A 23,743-nucleotide genomic window follows, 5' to 3' on the forward strand; every position below is an offset into this window, starting at 1 on the left:
AAACGATTACCGTTCAGCATTGTCTAAAAGTTAAATATTATACGATCGTGTTGTCCAGCATATGTATTTATAACTATATTTTATATTCAGATATTCTATTATCGTAATGAACTTTTGTACAACTACAGTAGGCCAGTAGGTATGTACACACATATGAATATATGATATCATATTTTTTTTTCAATTCGCTAATTCGCCGCCCCGTTCTGTGCAATGCTTTTGTTTGAATATAATTGGAGCATCCACATATTATGACGAGTCCTTACAATAACTTAAAATGTAGCTACTAATAAACTATGCCGTTATACGCTGTCGTCTCATATCGTCATGGCCATCAGACGGTCGACAGCGTGTCAATAACCGATAGCAAAATTATATTCCACTCTATCATCACAACAAATTTTCAATCAGCTACTTACTTTCAAGTATTGAACAAATGTAAATGTTAATATTGACGTTATTTGTTTTTGTTTTACAAAATATATCTTAACTGTATTGCGAAATGTGAAAAGTTTGTTAGTGGCTATATAAGTGCACACTGCTCAAAAGTAACAAATTATATTTAATAATAAAAATCTTTTTAATAGTTATACATGTAACAAAATATAATAGGAATGTTATGTAAACTAAATTTTTTTAATATTTCAGTAAATATTAACATATTAACTGAGATAATACGGTATATAATTTATTATAGTGACATGTCAATTTTGGTTTCAAATTGTTCTTTTGCTTTGCTGAAAGCGTCTAATATATTTCTTGATATATTTTCGGTTTCGACGTCAACTGCGGATGCCAAATTTACTAATCGGGACAGTTCGATCTGTAAAGTGATTGTAAATACGGGATTTTATACTTAATGACTATATAAATTTATTTTTATATTTAGGTATAATAATATTAGATAGAATGATAGAAACATCAAATACAGATAAAGATATAAATATAAGTATTTTGTAAAAATATTAAACAGGAATTTTGAATAAAAAAGTTTGTTGTAAAAAAAAATAACTGTAAGAAATTTGTACAGATTTTTATTGAATTCCTCCGATGTACGTATTAACCATTCGTTAAGTGTGATAAGATTAAAACAAATTAAAATGCACATAAAATAAAAACTAGTCATATAAAAATTCAGTCGAAATATCTTAAAACTTACGTTATTTGACAGTATATCATATGCTGCTTTATTACAAACATTACGAACGAGTGACTGGAGTAGTTTTAGTGCAAAATACCTAAGATCGGGTTCAATACTCGTGTTGGCTCCATCTTTAATGTCATTATTTATCACAGCTATTAATTCAGCATTTACAATCTGTGTTGATGTTGTAACTGTATAATTGCTTACGTTGTATAATGCAGAATACGATATTCTAAAATATTAATTATACAATCGAGTTAACAATTATAGGGAATAGGTACTTCCTTTTTAGCTGCTTTATAATACAATCGCGAAATGATTACGTCAAAATTATAACAATATGAAATTAATTTTCCTTTAACTTGAATTTCTTACTTCCAATGTATAATACGATAATTAGTAATTACAGTAGGTATTTTCCTAACTTTTCGACACTATAAACCACTTGAAGAACTCTTGATAGGTTGTTCATAAACTGCAAAGATTTATTTTTTCACATATTTTAGATTTTAGAACTAATAAAAGTCTAACATCGGTCGGTGGCTGCTCGAAGTAATTTTTAACAACGATAACCGAGTTTTAATATTATGATATAGGTATAGCCGGTATAGGTATAGTTATTATTATCTGCAGATCACAATAAAATTTGATTATCAGCCGTGAATACGACCTTATGACAGAAAGAAAAACGTAGGTACATAAAATCGTATTAAAAACTATTTTTTTGTACATTATTGAGTAAAAAAGATTGAAATCTAGGGTCCTAGTTTATTTACTATAATACTATATACACACATAATATATATATAAGATGTTTGTTAATATTATATACTACTCTAGTTAGATAATTTTGTAGAGTATGGATCTGTGGTATGGTCTCCAAGGACTAAACGTGATATTATTCGAATTGAACGTGTTCAGCATCGTTTCTTAAACATGGTTTATCGATCTATGGGCATTAATCATGAACCCCATGACTATAAACCCGTCTTAATAGCACTCAATTTATCCACCCTAACCCTAAGCGAAAGAAGAAATATGAGTGATATTAAACTTTTAAATGGTTTAGTCTCTGGTGTAATTGACTCGCCAGACTTGTTATCTAGAATAGGTTTTCGTATTCCAGGTACAACCCGTTCTCGTGACCCCTACTACCTTGCTTCAGTGTCAACAAATTATTTGGATGATGATCTTTTAAGGAGAGCTATATCTTTAGTTAATAGTCAAACTAGTTAAACATTTTTTTTCTAATTTAGGTTTTTGTTCCGTTAAATTTAATTTTCAGGAGCCTACTATGTACTACTGTATAATTTTAATTTATTGATATTCAATGTGTTATGTTTGGATATGTATATAAAAAAAAATGTTATACTTAATGTATATTCATTAATAAGTAATATATTGTAAAAGCTGTATGGCGTTTAAAATAAAATTAAAAAAATATATGTATATACATTATACATATATATATATTACAAGTTACATAATACTTTTATAACGTACTATGATACGTAATCATGGCTATCGAACGATTGAGAACGTTATATCTTTTTGGCCGAACGATTGAGAACACTTAAAATTAACAAAGAACTTACGGCTGGCCCAAAAAAAAAACCCAAAAAACAATACGATTGAGAACGAATTTACGAACAAAAATTCAGTATACATAAAATAAATATTTTTGAAAAAAGTCATAACTCATAAGTTAATAATTATAATCGTATACATTTAAACGGCTAATACTATGTAATATATAACATGAATAAGATATGTAAAATATGTAAAATTTATAAAAATATCTAATACCAGTATAGCTAATAGTGTATATATAAAAATGAAATAAATATAATATTTTTATTTCATTATTTTTCATTTTCAAAGGAATATGCTACACGTAGTATATTATAATATTATTAAGTGACGGATAGTTTGGGCGACGACTGCAAAACCTAACCGTCATCCTCTCGTATCAGGTTTCTAAGTTACTATTAACATCCGACTAATCCGATAAAAGTACGATAAATATCAACAGATTATTGTGCTCATATATTATCGATCAATTACATTTGGAAAAGTTGGGAAAAAATAAAAAACTCAAGCGTTCTCAATCGTGTTACCAAAAATAACATTCTCAATCATACCGTTCTCAATCGTATTTTACCGGTAATTATTTACTTTTTCAACTGGTTTGCAGACGGAGATGGAATGCGAATTAGTATACAAACTATAAGTCGAATCACATTTTTTCCGCTGTTAGTTTGTGAAAAGAATCGTTGACCTGCGTCCACCGTGGACAAATTGGCTACCAATCCTATGATGCTCAGTACAAATCTTGTTTCTTCTGTATCCGTAATAGGTATTTTTGATTGATAGGTATCATTAAATGACGCGAGTACACCGCTCATAATTTCGGATAGTTCTAATATTTTGTCCTATAGAAATATACAAAAGAATATTACGAAATTAAATTTTTAACACTATCCGTAAATACAACTATTATACAGGAAATACGTATGAAATTCGCTTAATAGAGATATATTATCATTAATTGTTTGCAGATTTGTTCGTGATAGTGAGAAAAATGTAAACATTAGAGCGAAGGTCAAAGTCCGAAAGTGTTTAGTTACTATGCGTGTGTTAAGGGAAGTAAGTATCTATCGTTGTATAATGTATCTATTACACCGCGACTGTAATATATAAATTAATATTTTCAAAAACATACAGTATTTAATAAATATTAACATAATAAACAATAAGATGTTTAAAAAATACTTCAGAATATAATATACATGTATAATACACGCACGTTAATTAAACTTTAATATTTAAAATATTATAAATTAAACAATTTGGTATTATTATTTATTTTTTAATAGTATTTTAATATATGCAATATTATAGTTTATAAATGTTTAGAACCATATTAACAATAAATAAAACAAAATAAGCAGACGAATACTCCAAGAAAGCGGCAAAATCTTCAGACGCTCAAAAATTAAACATAACAACATACGCAGATTTCAAAAACCTAATCAAGGAACGCATAAAATTAAAATGGCAAACGCACTGGTTCAATCAGAAGACCAAACTAAGAAGAATAAAAAACTCAATCTTCAACTGGCCAAATTTCCCTCCGAATAGAAGGGACAAGGTAATTATAAACAGACTACGTATCGGTCACACCCGTCTAACTCATGGATACCTCATGGACAAAGGAGAAAAACCACAATGCACTTCTTGTGGAACTGAACTTTCAGTTAACCATGTAATTACAGAATGCCTCCAATACGCAGATGATAAAGACATTTCGAAATACCCAACACACTAGATGCAGCCCTCGGACCCGACGCAACTATTACCACCACACAAATCCTTAAATTCTTAAGCAGTAAGCAAAACAAATCTGTAAAATAAAATTTAAATCTAAAAAAAAAAATGGATTTATGAATAACTGTAACTAATGGCCTTTGTCGCCAATGTTTATAAGAACAAAAAAAAAAAATAAACGTTATATATTAAAAATTTAAAACAAATAGGTAGCTGCCTCACCAACTTAATAATCAGTGCTACGTCATGTAAGCCTGTAAAGCCACGCAAAGCATACATTTGCATATTAAAAACCCGTATTTTTTAGTTTGGTCCGTTACCTTACAATTACGGTCCGGCCGGACCGCATATTATTTTTTAAAACTATTTTAGATATTTTAGAAATGATAACAGTATTAAATGGCCTGCATTTAAATGTATACTATAACTTATAAATAATTTAAATGTATAGTTCTTAACATTACTATTGTCTATTATTACTTGTTTATGATAATATATTTTTCAATACGACAATACACTGTTGATAACAGCTTAATTAGAGGATATAATAGTTTAATAATTTGATTCTTGTTAGGTATATTTACTTTAATAAGAATTATGTTGATGACGTCTGGAATTTGAGTGGCCTTCCACAAACAATAACCTAATATGTACCCAGCTTTTGAACAAAATTGAGATTGTTGCTTTAGCTGGGATTGGAGTTTCATCGTCTGAATTTCCAATCGACCTATTGTATTTTGCTGACAACGCCATTCGTGCTGCATCAGCAAATATTTTGTTTTCCATACTTCGTTTTCAACATCTTAAAATACATTGTATAATATTGTACTATTTAAGAACTTCTGATGCAACTATTACACCACTAAATTCTCAAATTTCATAAATTATTTTTTATTTTACCTGTATTTTTACAATCTTTTTCCATATTATTTTGAACTGGGTACACAATTTTTTTGTTATTTAAATTTAGTTACTATTTTTATATTTAGTGTTTGATATATTAATAAATATATTAACAAACTATAAACATATCTTAAATATATTAGATTTTTTACATAACAACGTGTTTATACAACCAACAATACGAAACTTAAAAATGAATGGTAATATATTATTGAAGTTAATAACTATTATTTTTTATCTACCTAATAAAAATTAATATAATATAATATATAACCATATAAGTAGATACTACGTAGAACAATGTCCCATGTGTTGTTTTGGATATTTGAATAAATAAAAAAAATGCGGGTAAGTGGGTATCGCTCTGCTGTACATTGGGGGTGGGGTGGACCCCTGACTAAGGTAGGTTAAATTTGAATGCAATGATAGGTTGATAGGTATCATTGTATACGAAAAACGATTCTGAACGGAGACGGTTTATCTGTCTTTAATTAGGTTCTAGCTTAAATTAATTTGCGAATTTTCGTGATTTTTACATATGTTGTCAAAATTAAAATTTAAATGCTTGTAAAAAACAAATGTGACTATATGCATTTCTTTTATTTTTCAACTGCTATTGTAAAAATATTTTAGGAACCTTGTATTAAATTTGCAAATCTTATATATAAAAGGAAAATATTTTATGAATTTCTAGTTTAAAATAATTTGCGAATTTTCGTGATTTTTATATATTTTGTCAAAATTCAAAATTTGAATGCTTTTAAAAAAAAAATTATTCATATATATTTCTTTTATTTTTCAACTGCTATTGTAAAAATATGATAGGAGCCTTGTATTAAATTTTCAAATCTTAGATTTAAAAAGAAAAACTTTTATGCATTTCTATCTATAAGATAATTTGAACATTGCCGTAATTTTTACGTATTAAGTCAATATTTGAACTTTAAAATACTAATAAAAAAAATTGTACCTACGTACCTATTCTTATTTTTTTTTTAATCACTATAAGAATAACTTATGAAAAACTTTGTATTAAATTTTTAAGTATTTTGATAGGGCCAACAAATTTTATCGACACTTCAAAAAAAAAATTTCAGAAAAATTGAAAATTTCAGTTGTCTATAAATACCTCAAAAAAAGTCAAAATATTTTGAAAATTAAATCGTGTAAAGAAAATGCCGATTTAAACAACTGGTAAAATTTTTCAAGTATCTATGACTTATACTTTTTGAATAATTACAAATATTTAAAATCGTTTGAAGATAAATCGTTATCGTTACACTATTTCGTAAAAATTTAAAATTCAAACGCACTTAAATTTTTCCTATAATGATGTTTCGAGTTTTCTCTATAGCTACTTAAAGGAAAACTAATAGAAAACTTGTTGTATTTTTAATCCTTAGTTATAAATACAAAAATTTTTATGATTTTTCAACTTCAAAATTACTTGCAAATTTTCGCGTTTTCGACAGATTTCGTATAAAATTTGAACTATAAACGCTTATAAAAAAAAATTGTGACTTGCGATTTTTAATTTTTTTTAGCTACAATAAGAACAACTCATAAGGAACCGTTTATTAAATTTTCAAGTTTTTTTGGTCGTCTAACATTTTTTTACCGATACTTCAAAAAAAAAATTTAAAATTTCAGTGGTCTATAAATAACTCTAAAAAAATTCAAAATTTTTTGAAAATTAAACTGTATATAGATAACACTAACATTAACATTTGGTGAAAATTTCAAGTATTTACAGTGATTAATTTTTGAATTACAACCATATAAAAAAATCGATTTGGTCGAAAACTGATTTTGCGTAAAACTTCTCGTTTTTCTGTCATTTTTTTTTTGTTTTTCTCGATTTTTTTGAAAACTGTTGGAAAATGTTTACTTTTGACCTCTATAATGCACCAAGGATCTTCACTTTTACATCGGAGACCACCCCCAAAGTTTGAAATTGAAGCATTATTTCGACTAGTTATGCTGTACACAGACACACAAAAAAAAAAACACACATCATTGTAAAATCAATACATTCATCACTTCGTTCAGAATCTAAAAGTAATATTTATAATTCTAAATACTATATTTATACCGATAATAATGTTTTTTTTCTGAAAAAACCATTTATAATTAAACTAAATAGTAAATTGTTAGGTACCTACTTATTTTCTCAATTATAATATACAACCAATGCTAAGAACTTTACACTTTGACATTGTTCTTTTATACTTATAAATTTTCTTGTCCAAATATGTATTTCTAAATTCTGATTGATGTTTACCTATGTTATAATTTACAATGACTTAAAATTATGTACTCAAAACATGTAATGTTATATGTATTGTACTATTGTAACACATTATTATTGTATAACGTTAATATGTTATATATGTCTTGTTTACTTCATTTTAATTCATTGCAAATTATACATAAATATTAAACAGAACTAGGTACATATCTTATTTTAATTTAGTTGATATTGTTTTGAATGGTTGTGATTTTTTTAATACTCACAAATTTCCTAGTATACAAAGGTTATCATTATCATTATATCGATACATGAATATCTGATGATTAAGAATATATAAACACATATATGTATATAGTATGTACATACCTACTGTACCTACCTACTACCATTATTCCTTTCCCTTCACATGTATAAATATTGACATCATACGAAAGGTCAAATATGTGGCAGCATACAATAGATCAAGTTTTGCCTGTTACATGGCCATCCTACTGTTTAGATCATTATTTGTTTTCATTTCAAACAAGTAGTAGGTACTCGTTTTACAGAACCTGAGCAGTCCTGGTAAATACCGGTGATACCCGATTGAGCACGGTCGTTATCGGCCGACCTTTTAGACGACCCGATTGAGCACGATAAAAAAATAAAAATATTGTATACAACGTTGTCAGATTTTCACTAGTACCTACGTATGTTGTGTAGTAGATATTACCAATAGGTAATTACTAACACATTACTATATTAGTCGAAAACGATTTTACTATCGATCGATGGGTAGGCATACCCACGGAAGTTGAAAATAACTGGGATACATAGGAAAACAGAATTTTATCTACAACGATTGCACTAAATTGTGATTAACTGTTATTGTATGTACCTATGCTGTAAATAAGACTTGGTCACAGTTAGTCTGTTCTGTTGTCTCGCGCGTGCTCGTAGTGCGGTAGTGTGCGAATTTTACAATAAAATATGGAAAATAATGAAATAAAAATTATTTACCCGAGAGAGGTAAAGAGTTGGCAAATGTTGGAGCTTTCAAGTACAGGTTTATTGGGATACAGGTTTACTGGATCCAGGAAAAATGGTGAATTGTTGAAATGGTGTTGTACAAAAAATGATTGGGCAACAATCTATTCTTGCCAAGAGAAAAATATTGTACTGCAATCAAATTTTATTTTTTAATATTAATATTATACGATACAAAATGGCAACGTCGCACCTATTTTCGTGCTCAATCGTGTTGTTTTTTGGGTTTTTTTGGGTTCCAATTGTTTGATTCCAACCATGCTCAATCGGGTTGTGAAAAACGTCAATCGCGCTCAGTCGGGTTCCAGCCGTAAATACAATTCTTAATTGCGTGTATTTGAGGTAAGATATAAAATGATTACTATTTAGGCATTTAATTTAATACTAGGTACATATTAATTTTTTATGATTACTTCAATAATAAATTATAAGCTTTAATAAGTATGTATTATTATACATTTTTAGATGTTTATTTTTATCAAAATAATTTCAATTTTAACCAGAAATGTTGATTATAGTTTATTAAAATGTTTTTAAATATGATATTAAATTAAAATTATTTTACGCCTACTTCTTAAATATTTACCAAACCATCGTCATAGTCAGTGGCGTAGCCAGGATTTTTTTTAGGGGGGGGGGTTTTAATAACAGAATACATTTTACCACGACCAAATGATTGTATTCCTATATTATAAACATTATATTTTTGATATAAATACGGCTGAGGGGGAGGGTTATAACACCCAAAACCCCCCCCCTGGCTACGCCACTGGTCATAGTACACCTATCATATATATTATATGCTATTAATTGTACATAATTAAGCACAGAAAAAATAAAACATAATTTGGTTAGAATCTATAATAATACATGTTGAACACATGTTAATGTTATATATTATATTTCATTAGATTTAACTTAATAAATTTCTTTGGACGACAGAAACAGTCGAAACAGAACAAAATTATATGCAAATCTAAAATTTTTATAGATAAACTCAAGGGTGAGGCCTGCAATGTTTAGATTAGGCCATGTTTAATATCTAATTATACATACTTATTACATGGGTATTTGTATATGAGTTAATCAAACTGCATGTAATAAATTACGATGTGTTGTGTTATCGATGCTTCTTTTGGAAGTTGAACAAATTAGATTTTCAAACATTGTATTTCCATAGCGAAAATAAATGTAGACTATAATTGGCTGTGGGCCTGTGGCCACATGGGGGGTTTGAGGCCGTTGGACTTTCATTTGTTCGGCGCCACTGTGTTGGCTCTACACGTGATATATACTTAAGAAATTATTTGAACTGTCTCAAAAAAAAGTATCGAATATTGTTTGTACTATTATTATAAGTTTTCAATATATTAATAAGTTCACAAAACACTTTGGCTTATTTAAAATAACTTTTTACCTACCTTCTAAGTTCTAATAAATTACAATATTTTTCAAACATAAAAAAAGACCTAATTAGCCAAAATTAAAATTTTGCTTTTATAATTTAACAGCGTATATGATTTAATAATAATAATACATAAGTAAAATGTTTTTGTGCATGAGTTAATTTAAATCGGATTATATTTATTTCTATACTTTAATTTCCTTATATTTTGTTGGTTCCAGCAACTTTAGTGTTCCTGTGCAGGACTGTCTTAGAGATCAATACTTATTAAGTATTTTAGTATTGTTTGTTTTAAAAGCAGTTGTTTCAATATTGCTTTACATTAAAATATATAAATCATTACATCACTATAGATTATAATTATTATGTGTATGTTGTAGTTGGGTGTTCTCTATAATCATATATTTTTGTCCTCACGACTCACACCTTTACATAAATGTATACATAAATAAACAAACGTTATAATTAATTATATAGACAGTGCTTATTATAAACAATAGTTAATAAGTGTATAATATATTGTAAAATGTAAATTGCAGTGTGTCTGTTCGCATAATGACGTATTATCAACATAAGTATTATTGGAGAACATTTTATTTTACATTTTATCGAGTGAATCAGTCGCATCATATTACAAATAGTAAGAGCAGAGCTCGTGACCAATATAACTAATAACATTGATTAGGTTTCAGATGTAGAACAATGACGACAACTTTATCACCTAATACCTATATAAATATAATTATAGAAAATAGGATATTCTTAAGAGTATAATATGACGTAAAATATAAGTTATGATGTCATAGGTATTATATAATTTGATGGTTATAGACTATATATTTTTGTAAAATCTGAGAAATTCAATTTTTTTTCATGTATACCTGAATACTTGCTAATGCCTATACATTATATTCAGTGTACTATACTGTATGGTAATCCAGATAATACGAGATACGACAACGTTGACAAAATTCTGAAATATGACATAGAGAAATTTTTTTTTTTTAATAAACTAACTATGATGATTAGTCATAGAATATTTTAATGTCATTTAGTAGGTTTTCATTTTGGGCGTGGGTATATGATAAGTTAGTAGTGTAGAGAAAATTTGTCACTAAAACCCAGGTGGTCACCCATCCGGGATCTAGTGACACCGGCTGATGCTTGAACTCAGCACACGTGACTGAGGAGTGAGGCTAAATTTCACGCTACTACAGACCTCAAAAATATTTTTATCTTATAAATTTGCCTAATTCATCCTTTCTGTATTTTGAAAGATCTAAATATTTCTACTACTGGCTTATCATGAGGGAAAATTGAAGGCTCACCTTCACAATTAAGCCATTGCACTTAACAAAAAAGTGAGATTGGTAATGATGGAAGCCTAATCAACGACATGACGAGATGATAATATATTATTGTTTCAAAATAATGTGTTTATACAAAAAAAATCAGTGGCCACAGCTCAAACGTTGCTATATAAGTATGCTAATGTGCTGAATAATATAAAGAACATCGAGTTTAGCAATCTATAGTAATATATAGAAACACTGATGCTGACGAAAATCGACGAAGAAAAACCTTCATGATGAAATCATCGGTGAATATTTCCTAAGTGAATATGTACAATTAATGGACGGAAAAACAAGTGAACGAACAACTGACGAAACAACTATATAGAACTAAAATTCCCACGACACTAATAATTTCAGTATATCTATTACATGCACACGCATACTACAATATGCTTAAAAAAAAACAAAAAAAAAAATTTAGTAATCATTATATTATTACGTATAAACGTATACCTGCTTGATGTCGTATTATTCAAACGGTCAATAGACAGCAGAACACGCACGCACGTTGTACTGTTATACATTGGTACATTTTAAGTAAGAGTGCAAACGGCGGACGGGTGGAGTCAGCAGAAATAATAATATTAGGATAAAATTCGTCACAATTACGATTTTGAGTATAGGTATTTCATATAGACATATTATTACGTAGGTACCAACCAATGTAACATAAAATGTTTTCATGCGATATATTATATTATTTTTATTCCGTTGCATCTTACCATTTATATGTTAATTAGTCGTTGTACGTCATATTATAATATTTATAATGTGTACCATGTGTCAAAAATAATAATAGCATGGAGTACTTTAGCATCAAAATGAATAATTTTTGTTTTGTTCACAACAATATCAATTAATTAGAGTAGGTACTCGTATCTACTGAGAGATAAATCTCTTTCATAATAGATAGGTAACCCACTTAATGCAAAATTAACTACTTATATCTACGGTATTAGCTAGGCTGTATGAATTGTAACTATGTTATCGAAATTTTACTAAATCATATTATAAATAATAATAATAATATTACATAATATTTAAAAAATATTCACGTAATCCCCTGTTTTATATCTAATATTAGCATGACGTATTTTTGATTGGTTAAGCTGAATTTTAGTAAACTTGATTTTAATTTTTATATATTTTTTTATATATAACGTTAAAGTTTGTTACTGACTATATAATAAAACATAATTATATTGTGTAAGCACCACACAAGGTCTTCAAAATTTCATGTAAAAAAACTGATAGGGATAATATAAGTTCTTATACGCGATCCCTTATTGTCACGCAAAATTTGGAAGATCCTGTATAGGAACACAATATAATATAATGCACTATCCGTGGAGTATTTGAGCGATTCGTAATCCGAAGTTCCGTGTATAATTGTTAGGTAGTAAATTTTGGAAAACTCTGACATTTGACATTGATTGCTAATGCTAAACAAACTCAAGGTCTCATCCGGTGTATAGTGATGATGATGATAATAAATAGTGGTATTATAATAATAACTATACTAAAAATTACACAATTTTAGTCGATAATATTACAATCAACGTTTCATAGATAATGAATATTCATGTATATAATATAATGAACTGATTTAGATAGAAACAAAAGTAGGTTGAAGTTAAAAACATATAGGTAAAATTAAGTTGTACATTTCGATTAGAAAAAACCTCCATCAGTATTATCATATATAATTACATTTCACGACTTAATTCAAGACATTTTTCATACCATTTGTTAGCTTCAATGGTTAATACTTTTAACAGGTAAATAGGTATAAGTCGGTATATTAAAGTAAAAATATATTGATATCCTATTAATTAATTTATTTTTTTATGAGTAACATTTGCTTCGTATTTGATTTAAAAGACACAATATATTTAATATGTATTAGGTAGGTTAGATTGGGTATTCTTTTATTTATTTATTTTTTTTTTATTGATCTTGAAATTTACATAAATAAATTTCCACTTCGACAACACGGGCCACTAGCGTTACATTTTTAGTAAAATACAATTATACAATAATAAATATGATATTCTTTTATTTTATTAAACAACCAAATGCTAATCTATACATTAAAAATATAAAAACCGTTTTAAAGTGATTTATTATTTTAAATAAACATTAAAGAATTTTTATTTATTACGCAATTAAATATTATTTTAATAATTTGCAAATAACGAACCTTGTCAAATTAAAATAATTAATTATATTGTTTTTATTTAATTTACCAATAACATATAATTATCTTATCTATGAGTTATAGTTTATGTACTTTAATTTCTTGAAATATTAATGTGACCTATGATAATATAAAAAATATTGCGATGTATCGAATTTTCGGATGTATATCAGTTGAGTCCCATGGACGCAAAGTTACACATAATTCGGTCTGAAAATATCTTAATTTATCCCAAAAAATTACCAAATTTCAAAAAACATTTTCATCTCTTTTTATAAGAAATATATATATGCCCATGGGAATAATATATGAATATGTACTACAAGCAATTAATACATGAAAAGGATGAGGAAAATAACATCCAGTGATCGCGTTTCCTTTAAATTTTAAAGAATAAATAGGTACTAATAATACGGATCGCTGTAAATTGCGGCCCATTTTTAATTTTTTATGTAAATTGCGGCCCGGTCATATTTTTCACATACGTAAATTGCGGCCTGGCTATATTTTATATATACGTAAATTGCGGCCTGGGTATAATTTTTATTACCTACTCAAATATTTTTTATCAATAATATTAAAATCAATATTTTCCTTCCCATTTTTCAGACTTAGGGCTGTCAATATAATATTGGTATGATTAAGAATATTGGTTTTGCTATTTTTTTTTTTAAATTAAAAAATATATTATTACTATTATTAGCAATTGCCAATTAGTAATATTATGTCCGTAAAAATGTGTTATTAAATTAAGTCTTCGATCAAATGCACACTGGCTGCTAATAGTAATATATTATATTAGTGAACATATTATTATCTAAATCGATCATTCAAAGATTAATACTTATCTTTAAATTGTACAACCGACCGGAAATTGGAATATCCCAGGCCACAATTTACATAAATTTCAAATAATCCCAGGACGCAATTTACGTACCTATAGTATATAACTATGACCTTTTTTGGGGGACGCAATTTACCGACTCCGAATAATACTGTCAGTACGTAACACAATATGTAAACAATTATAATTAAAGTATCAAACACTAAAAAAATAATATAGCTATTAATAAATAGGTATGATTAAATATAGGTACACATGTATATACACGTAGATAACAATAGGATTTAGACATTTTTAAATTAAATAAAAGTGGTGAAAATAGTTTATGCGAAAGAAACATTTACTTAAACAACTATACTATACAAGGGGAAAAACGCATATTTTACTTGAAAATGCCCCGCGAAGATTTTACAAAGTTTCCTAGAATACTATGAGGATTATTAATATAATATTTTTATTTTTTTTATTAATTGTTTATGGCATCAACTACATGGTTATTAGCCGGCGTTACACATTAAATTTACATTAATTACTATTACATATTTGCTTTCTACTTATTACTTATAATTAAAAATTAATAATATTATATGATTTAAAATTTAAATAAAATTTAAAAAAATAAACAAAAAGATTCAAAATAATTTAATATTTAAATATATCTTAGTTATTTTAGTTTTTCTGCGAAGTCCTTTTTTTCCGAAGTATTTTTTTGGGATTCGCTAAATGTTATCTTATCTACATATAGATATACTCATTACTCATTATTAACTAACTATTTGATTATAATTATTTATATATTTATGCAAAATAGTAAAAACACTCATGCAGACCCATGAAATCATTAAACTAGTGTAATACTCATTTTCAGATCATTATGAAATGGAAATAATTTGGATTGCTCGGGAATTATCCAGTTATTACGAAAATGTATTTGTCATATTACTCATTTTGTAATTAACTTTGTTTTTAGGCAAGCGAAACGTCACGATGACGTCGACTACAAAACACAATAGAATGACTTCACTACTAGCGCTCCTACAATTGATACTGTTTATTACTTTCTCGTCATCCGAAGCGGCGTCAACGGGTTCGTCAAGTTCAAAATCGCCTGCTCTTGTCCGGACGTCAGTTATGCATCCCGCGTTTGAATCTGCCGGCAAAACTGCTGGACTCAAAATTTGGAGAATCGAGGTAAAACTTATATTAATCTAACTTCACATCCTCATAAAACCTACGCAATATTATAATAATGAAACGTGAAAGTGTTACTTTTTTTAATAATTGTATGAAACTTTCTCTTTTTATAAAACCAGAATCCTATAGCCTAAATTATGAGTGTCCTCTTGTATATCTCTATTGTTATTCTTAATTCAAATCTATCAAATTGCAAAATTAACGTAATTTTATCGAAGATATTTTCTACATTTAAAATTTAAACAAGTGATCCACAGTATACCGAAATATTTTAAATTTATACAGGATGACTCTTTTTAGGATAAACACTAATTTTCTTAAAAAAGATTCACGTTTTCAATGTAACTTTAAAAAAAATAATATTTATACATAATATACATGTAAAATAATAATAAAAAAAAACATTTTAGAAAAAGGTTAATACTTTTTAAGTGATCAAGTGTTTAATAGTAAAAGAGAAATAGGTACTGTATATTTTTTAAGTGATATTATCAATCTCAATAGAAGACTGTATTGAAACATAATATTACATGAGAATCATATTTTTTTTTTTTCAAAAACTTGATATCTTCTTTCCAATTAACTGAATTACCCACTATATAATTATCATTAATGAAACCCGTAATTTAATATTAAATGTATAATTATATTAATTAAATTTACTAACTAAGAATTCTAGTAAATAGTTTTTCATTTTTTATGTAGCTGTAATAACGTCATTTTATTAATTATATAGAAAACAAAATAAAATATTTTAACACAGAAATTAATTATTCATCGAGCCTATTTTGAAAAATAATATTTATAATAATAAGTAAAAAATTATATAATATTTCGGAATAAAATAATGTTAGACTGGTAAAAAATAAATATATTATATAGGTACCTATACTAATTAAGTATTTCAAATTATTTGATATTTGATACACAATATAATATATATATCATATGCAATAATATCTAATTTCTCCATTCTATTGACAAATGCCAGGTGTAAAAATGTACAGTAAAATCAATTAACATACTATGTAATAATATAGTATCAAAATAATATCAAGTTAAAGTTGCGTGTTTTGTAAAAAAAAAATTTTTTTTTTAAAGCTCTATTGATTAAAATAACATATTAACCGTTGTGACACAGGTATAATATTAAAATACTCAATAAAAAAATAAAACGATCAATCACAATATTCATTGTCTTTTGGTAATTTTTATACACATTTTCTTACGTTTTTTTATTCACAACTGTTTTTACTATTTATTAGGTCCTTGTATTTAATACGTTTAACGTTAATATGTATTACTACAATAATATAACTACACAAGGATACCATGTGTGAGCGTAAAAATTTCAAAATCTATATAGATAATAGAAAATAATGTTATTATGCTACATATAATTTCGAATACAAATATAGTTTTCCTTTTGTATTTTGTAATATGTATGTTATATAATTATTTATTATTTATTCGTTAAAACAATTAATTCATTTTCTATAGAGTCTGGTAATAATAATAAGAATGTATAGCCGTTTAGTTAGGCGGGTAATTAAAATTAAGAGTTTTTTTTATTATATTCTATCATTACATTACCTTTCGAACAAAGTTGCAAATACTTCATGATACGCGAAATTGTATTACTATCTTATAATCTATATACTAACTAGACAGTAATAATAATATATATATTATGTTTTGTAATTTTGCAGAACATCATAAAATTATAACACCACCCATCAGCTAGATTGTTCTTAGGTACTATAATCCACGACTACAGTCAGTTGAGTCAGTTGCAGAGTAATACCGATGACAGTAGAATGTAAAGATTTTTTTTCAGAACGTTTATTTTGTCTGTTTTAATATGAATAACCTTCATAGAAACATGTTTTTTTTTTAACTACGAGCTATAAACACTATCAGACGATCTCTCTATTTATAAATAATATAACTTCATATAACATTATTATATTTTATTAAATTTTCTCGAACGTTTTGAGTATACAGTTAACTCTAAAGTAAAAACGTGTATTATATATCTTGTATATGCCTGAACTAGGTGAATACCTAGTGAATTACCTAACCCTTAATTATTTATGCAGATTATTTTTAAATCAAATGTTATTTAAACAATACATCTTACAGTTACATACACGATAATTGTACATTATATTTGTTAAAAATATTGTTTTCATGTTTATATATAAATGTTTTACATAAAACATGCACAATAATACACATGCATACAATACATTAATCTGCTATCCAATATTCATCGTGTAAGCTTCCATATTCTTCTAAGTTATTTTTAAGGAAAAACATGAAAAGACAGGTTCACCGTGTATGTAACAAAGATTCTATACTAATTACTATATATATACAGTCCTATAATGCTACACTCAAAGATATATGTATTATGTGTCTAACAAATACAATTTATAATACAATAATGCAATATGCAATCATAAATAGTAACGTATTACGTAGAATAATGATTTTCATGGTCGATTCATGTTTATATTTTTAATAAATTTATTTCTTATGAATTTTAATTGCAGTTATTTCTAATCTTTTTTTAAGGCAATAATGCCCATAATTTAATTGCATTATGGTTAATTGGTTTTAGGTATCCTTAATATTAAATATTACCATTTATATAAAATATATAATACACAATTTAAACATGCTTGGATCAATATTATAATGATTATTCCAATTTCCAAGTTAAAAAAACGTTAAAGAAACGTATAAAAATATACTACCTAGCTACACACAATTCGTATTACACACTGTCAGGCCGGCAGGCCGCCTGCAATAAGGTCTATACATCTAACACTTTTTTGTTCGTAATTTATATTACATTAAAGTAGACCATAATCGAAACCGCTTAATTGTGCGATCCAAAATAATATAATTATTTCTTTGTTTAAATTTAATAAATCCCATTTAAATTTCCATACACCAAATACACGGCAAAAAAATTATAAACATCTACTTCAGATAGTAAACCTCTACATCATAAAAACAATTATAAATAGTATTGTAGTAGAATGGTAGGTAACAAGTAGTTAGTACTAAGTACTCCAGTACCAACAATAATTTTATTCTATAAATAAGCGCTGAAAACGGTATCTACCTACACTATTTTTTATTTTAAATTCGTTATGCACTCGTTAAGACATGTATTCGCTGTAATACATAGCTCATAATAACTATACCATTAATGTATTAAAACAAAAAAGTTAGAATGAACATTTTTTTGTAATGAACAATAAATTAAGAATAATGTACATTTTTTATTCTCATCATATCGTTTGCACAATTTTCAAACTTTACTCGAATGAACATAGGTCATCATGCGTAATGTATAATTCAAATATTTAAACGCAAAAAATATAAAAATTATAAATCAATAATAGCTTATCGTATCAGATAAATTAAATATGAATAACATTTATCATGATAAGTTATATCTAGTTATTATGTTATTTATATGTATATTTACTTAACTATAGTACTTAGCTAGTTTATATAATAAAATAATAACACATCTTGGTGAAACTTTCGTGCTGGTAATAAAATTATCAAGGTGAGCAAAATATACTAAATTAATAGAATTTCGGTAGCTTTTATAATTTGTAAAGGTCATGACTCCTGAAAATACAACAGAGTAAGCGCAGAGAAATGCGTTAATAGTACTATACAAAATTTAGGATAAGGGCAACAACTAACGAGGGGCTCCATATAATTTACATGTATATTATGACTTAATAATATCAATTACTACCTGCCACCTGTTATTTATAACCGCCTCCGGTTTAAACTTAAAACGATAATTTTATAGTCTGTAATAGTGTACTCAGTATAATGAATAGAAAATATATATGCGGGTTAAGTTATTCGATTTTTCGAAAGTATATGTGTTTATAATGTATATACCGGTATAATAATTAGAAGTAAAGTACCAAGTACATAATATATTTGAAATAAACCAATATTTTTTTAGTTCGTTTCGCTATAATATGCATTCGTTAAAGTAATTAGTAGGTACATCGTGTTTATAAATACCTAATTACTATTATTATTAGATCAGTAAATGTAGGTAGCGTAGCAGGTAGGTAATACAGACTTTTTCCGATTTCCTCAACAACCACCTATACCAGAAAATTTCAATAATTACCCGTTTAAAAGTACATAGGTGTTCAAATATATGTTTTAATAATAACCAACCGATAGTTAGAATTTCTTTTAACCGTAAATTTTTCGCTACACTGCTACAGAGTACATTTATACGAAAACTTATTATTCTATAACCAATGACTATCTCGGTACGTCATTTAAAAAGTAATCGCGTTGTATTTTGATTGATGATAGTGGAAATATAATATACCTGGACTAATTTCAAAAAAAGTCACGCAATACAGTAAATAAATATAAATAGTCTTCGAGCCTGACATTTTATATTATCTACTAATGGTGTTTTTTTTTTCTGGCAAATTTGATCAAATGTACAATAATATGAATAATATATACTATTATTGCCTTGGCAACTTGAAAGTTGTAATAAATGTAAAGTAGACAATAGACATGACGTTAGCTGTGTATTATGTGATAATCTGACAAGTCGTCTGCAGTATAACTGGTAGAAGTCCGTAGAGAAATGATGATATATTTTTTTTTCGTGTTTCTTTATTACACGTCTAAGCTTTGAACGTTTAATAAAATTTACAGTTTAATACAAATACCTACATATCTATTCATTTTCAATTGTTTTCTTTTAGTTTTAATATACAGTTCGTCAGTTCGTGGATAATAATACAATAGATATATTAATAAGCTTTATATTTTAAAATATTATTTATTCTTTATATACAGCGAGTACTTAAGTATCTATTTTTTTTACAGGACTTTGAACCTGTGCCTTATCCAGTAAAGGATTATGGAAAATTTTTCACTGGAGACTCGTACATTGTTTTACACGTAAGAATATAAAACATTATACATAGTATATATCACATTACACGTATTAGAATTTAGATTATTACCTATTTTCCAATTAATTTGATGACAAAAGCATTTGTATTTTTAGTCAAAAGAAGGTAAAAACAACAAGCTTTCATCGGACATTTACTATTGGTCGGGAGCGTCATCATCTCAAGTTAGTAAATAAAGTTTAAAATTTTTTAATTGTCTAAAATTTAGACTCTAAATTGATTAAATATTTAATGTATTTTTATTTTAAGGATGAAGTTGGTGCTGCAGCGATTCTTTCTATTCAATTAGATGACGCTCTTGGTGGAGATCCAGTGCAACATAAAGAAACTCAGGATCACGAAAGTCAAGCTTTTCTATCATTATTTACACCTTGTTAGTACATTATATAATAATATAGTAATATATCAAAGGTATATAGATTATAGGGTCTTCCAAATATTGGGTGAAAAAATGGCAGAAATTATAATATGTTAATTCTTACGTAATCCCTGCTATTTTTGTCACACATTATTCAGAAGACTCTGTATGACTGTATGTAAAATTGTATTAATTCATTATGAACAAATATGAAACATTTTGTTTAATTAAGTTTAAACATAATAGGAGCAAAAAGCTATAAGATATTTACTTTATTCTAAGCAAAAACTATTAAATTTACAAACTAGACTTTGTTTCTCACTTTTGATGAAAATTGTATTGTTTTGTTAAAATTATTAACCACTGAAAAAAATAAATATTTTATACATTTATATAGCTATGGAATAAGGCCAACTTATACTTATAAATATTAATAATGTTTAATTTTCTTTAGCTATACGTTATATGCCTGGTGGCATAGCTTCCGGTTTTCATCATGCGGAAATAAATGCTGGAGGTGAAAAAAAACTATACCAAGTTAAAGGCAAAAAAAATATTCGAGTTAAGCAAATTGAACCAAAAGTGACGTCCATGAACCAAGGAGATTGTTTCATTTTGGACACAGGTAAAGAAATTTTTGTGTATGTAGGACCTCAAGCCAAAGGAACAGAACGTTTAAAAGCTATAAATGTCGCTAATCAAGTGAGAGATCAAGATCATTCAGGAAGAGCCAAAGTAAACATAGTTGGTAAGCAATAAGTAAATTATTAACATAATAATACTTGACTACTTATGCAATTTTTTAACCCAACAATAATACAAATCTATGAGTTTTATAGGATGTATACCTAGTTATGTAACAACTTAACAACATTTTTATTGCTATTCACATATAAGTGTATTACTATAGGTATATCTGAAAATGTTTTATGAAAGTATAGTTTTTAAAAACAAATAGAGTTTCAAAAAACCAATTATGATCAATAAAAATACTTATCTACATTTCTTAATTATTTCAAACAATTTAAATTCAAAAACGAATAATAAAGATGATATATTTATATTCTAATTTAAAATTAAGCAATATCGTTCATTGCTTGCTGTAACACTATCCTAAATCTATTAATGTACATCGCTAATTTGTTAACCTATAGTTATTTATTATATATCGTTTTTATAAATAGCTAAAAATGTTGTACATTACACCTAAGTTTAGATGATTAGATTAATTAGTAAAGAAAATTTTATAAATAGTAAAAAAAATTAAAATTAATAACAATGTTAGATACTTTATGATATGTATTTTTAAATCTTAATTAATATACAATTTGTTAGTATTTGGTAAAACTTTAAATTTTTTTTGGTATTTTGTTTTGATATAACAACAAATTACTTGTCTATAATCTTAATTTGTATGTTTTAATTTTATAAAAATAGATGATAACATTATTAATAAAATTATATAAAAACAAAACAGGATAGGTATTTATTTTAATAAAATCTTCACAAAAATATCGATTTTAACTGAGGTATTCTATTAGGTAGGTACGTTAAATTTTCAAGATCATTATCACGAAATATAAGTACCTATCTAAGTAAATCAAAGCTGTTCAAAACAATTAATAAACTTAAAACTTGAATTTAACATGTCTAATATAATATTTGAAAATTATAGATGGATCAAGTACCCCAGATGAAGTTGAAAAGTTCTTTAAAGAATTAGGATCTGGATCCTCCAAACAAGTTCCTCCAGCTGTAGACGATGATCAAGAATTTGAGAAAAAAGAAACAGTAATATATTCAAAATATTTTGATGTATATACCTAGTGAATTATATAAATAATTTTTAGGCAGCTCCTGTCTTGTACAAAATATCAGACTCACAAGGTGGAAAAATTATATCAGAAAAAATCGATCAAAAGCCTCTTGCTCAGTCACATTTGAAAACTGATGTATGTCTTATCAATGATAATATTATACACACGATAATGTTTCTTAAATTAAATTTTCTATTCTTTTTGAATTTGCTTAGGACTGCTTCATTTTGGACACTGTTTCGTCCGGAATATACGTTTGGATTGGCAAAAAAGGTACAACTCAAGAAAAGGTAGAATCTCTAAAACGCGCACAAGTTTTCATTAAGGAGAACAACTATCCGGCATGGACAAGAGTATACAAAAATGTTTTTTATTCAGTTAATTAGTATGATATTTAAAACTTTTATTAATCATTTATAGGTAATCAGAGTTATTGAAGGCGGCGAACCAACAGCCTTTAAACAATACTTTGATAATTGGAAAGATAGCGGCAGTCGTACTCGTTTGTAATGATTGAAAAATGAACAAACTATTTGATTTACGAAAAACTTTCTTTTTTTTAATGATTGTTTTTAATGAATTAATAATTTAATTGTTACGGCATATTATTATAGCTATCTATTACTATTACACACTTTAAATCAAATATTTAAATTAGAAAATACCGCTTAATTATATTGTATAACGTATACGTATTTTAGCATGAATAAATATTTTAGGTCGTATTTTTTTGTGGAATGTAAAACTAATTTTTAATTTTTAATGTTTATATTTATAATTATGTCTATGTGTAAAGAAAAATTAATAAATAAAAATAATAAATTGCATCACAGATTATAAAAATTTTATAATATAATATTATATTTTATAAATTTATTGACTTAAAAAAATAATTAAAAAATAGGTAACCAAAGTTTCCGAATACCTTGTT

At 26.6% G+C, this 23,743-nt stretch overlaps 2 protein-coding genes across 2 annotated transcripts; one reads left to right on the forward strand and one right to left on the reverse strand.

Moving 5' to 3' along the window:
- Positions 1-681: 681 nt before the first annotated feature.
- LOC107163651 (uncharacterized) lies at positions 682-8,911 on the reverse strand. The gene is made up of 5 exons (XM_089229503.1): positions 8,845-8,911; positions 5,056-5,273; positions 3,320-3,576; positions 1,160-1,376; positions 682-823 (listed from the first exon to the last, which is right to left on the reverse strand). The coding sequence occupies exons 1-5, from the start codon at positions 8,909-8,911 to the stop codon at positions 692-694; spliced, it is 891 nt and encodes a 296-aa protein (XP_089085629.1). The 3' UTR covers positions 682-691.
- Positions 8,064-23,639, forward strand: LOC107163654 (actin depolymerizing venom protein gelsolin 1-like). The gene is made up of 11 exons (XM_015511177.2): positions 8,064-8,189; positions 8,962-8,993; positions 15,423-15,643; positions 20,549-20,623; positions 20,733-20,801; positions 20,887-21,010; positions 21,450-21,743; positions 22,671-22,786; positions 22,846-22,947; positions 23,028-23,165; positions 23,233-23,639. The coding sequence occupies exons 3-11, from the start codon at positions 15,440-15,442 to the stop codon at positions 23,320-23,322; spliced, it is 1,212 nt and encodes a 403-aa protein (XP_015366663.1). The 5' UTR covers positions 8,064-8,189; positions 8,962-8,993; positions 15,423-15,439; the 3' UTR covers positions 23,323-23,639.
- Positions 23,640-23,743: the final 104 nt, after the last annotated feature.

The sequence above is a fragment of the Diuraphis noxia genome, unplaced genomic scaffold (assembly GCF_037042655.1).
Source record: "Diuraphis noxia isolate RWA-SAM2 unplaced genomic scaffold, SU_Dnox_SAM2 contig0005, whole genome shotgun sequence".
Taxonomy (NCBI): domain Eukaryota; kingdom Metazoa; phylum Arthropoda; class Insecta; order Hemiptera; family Aphididae; genus Diuraphis; species Diuraphis noxia.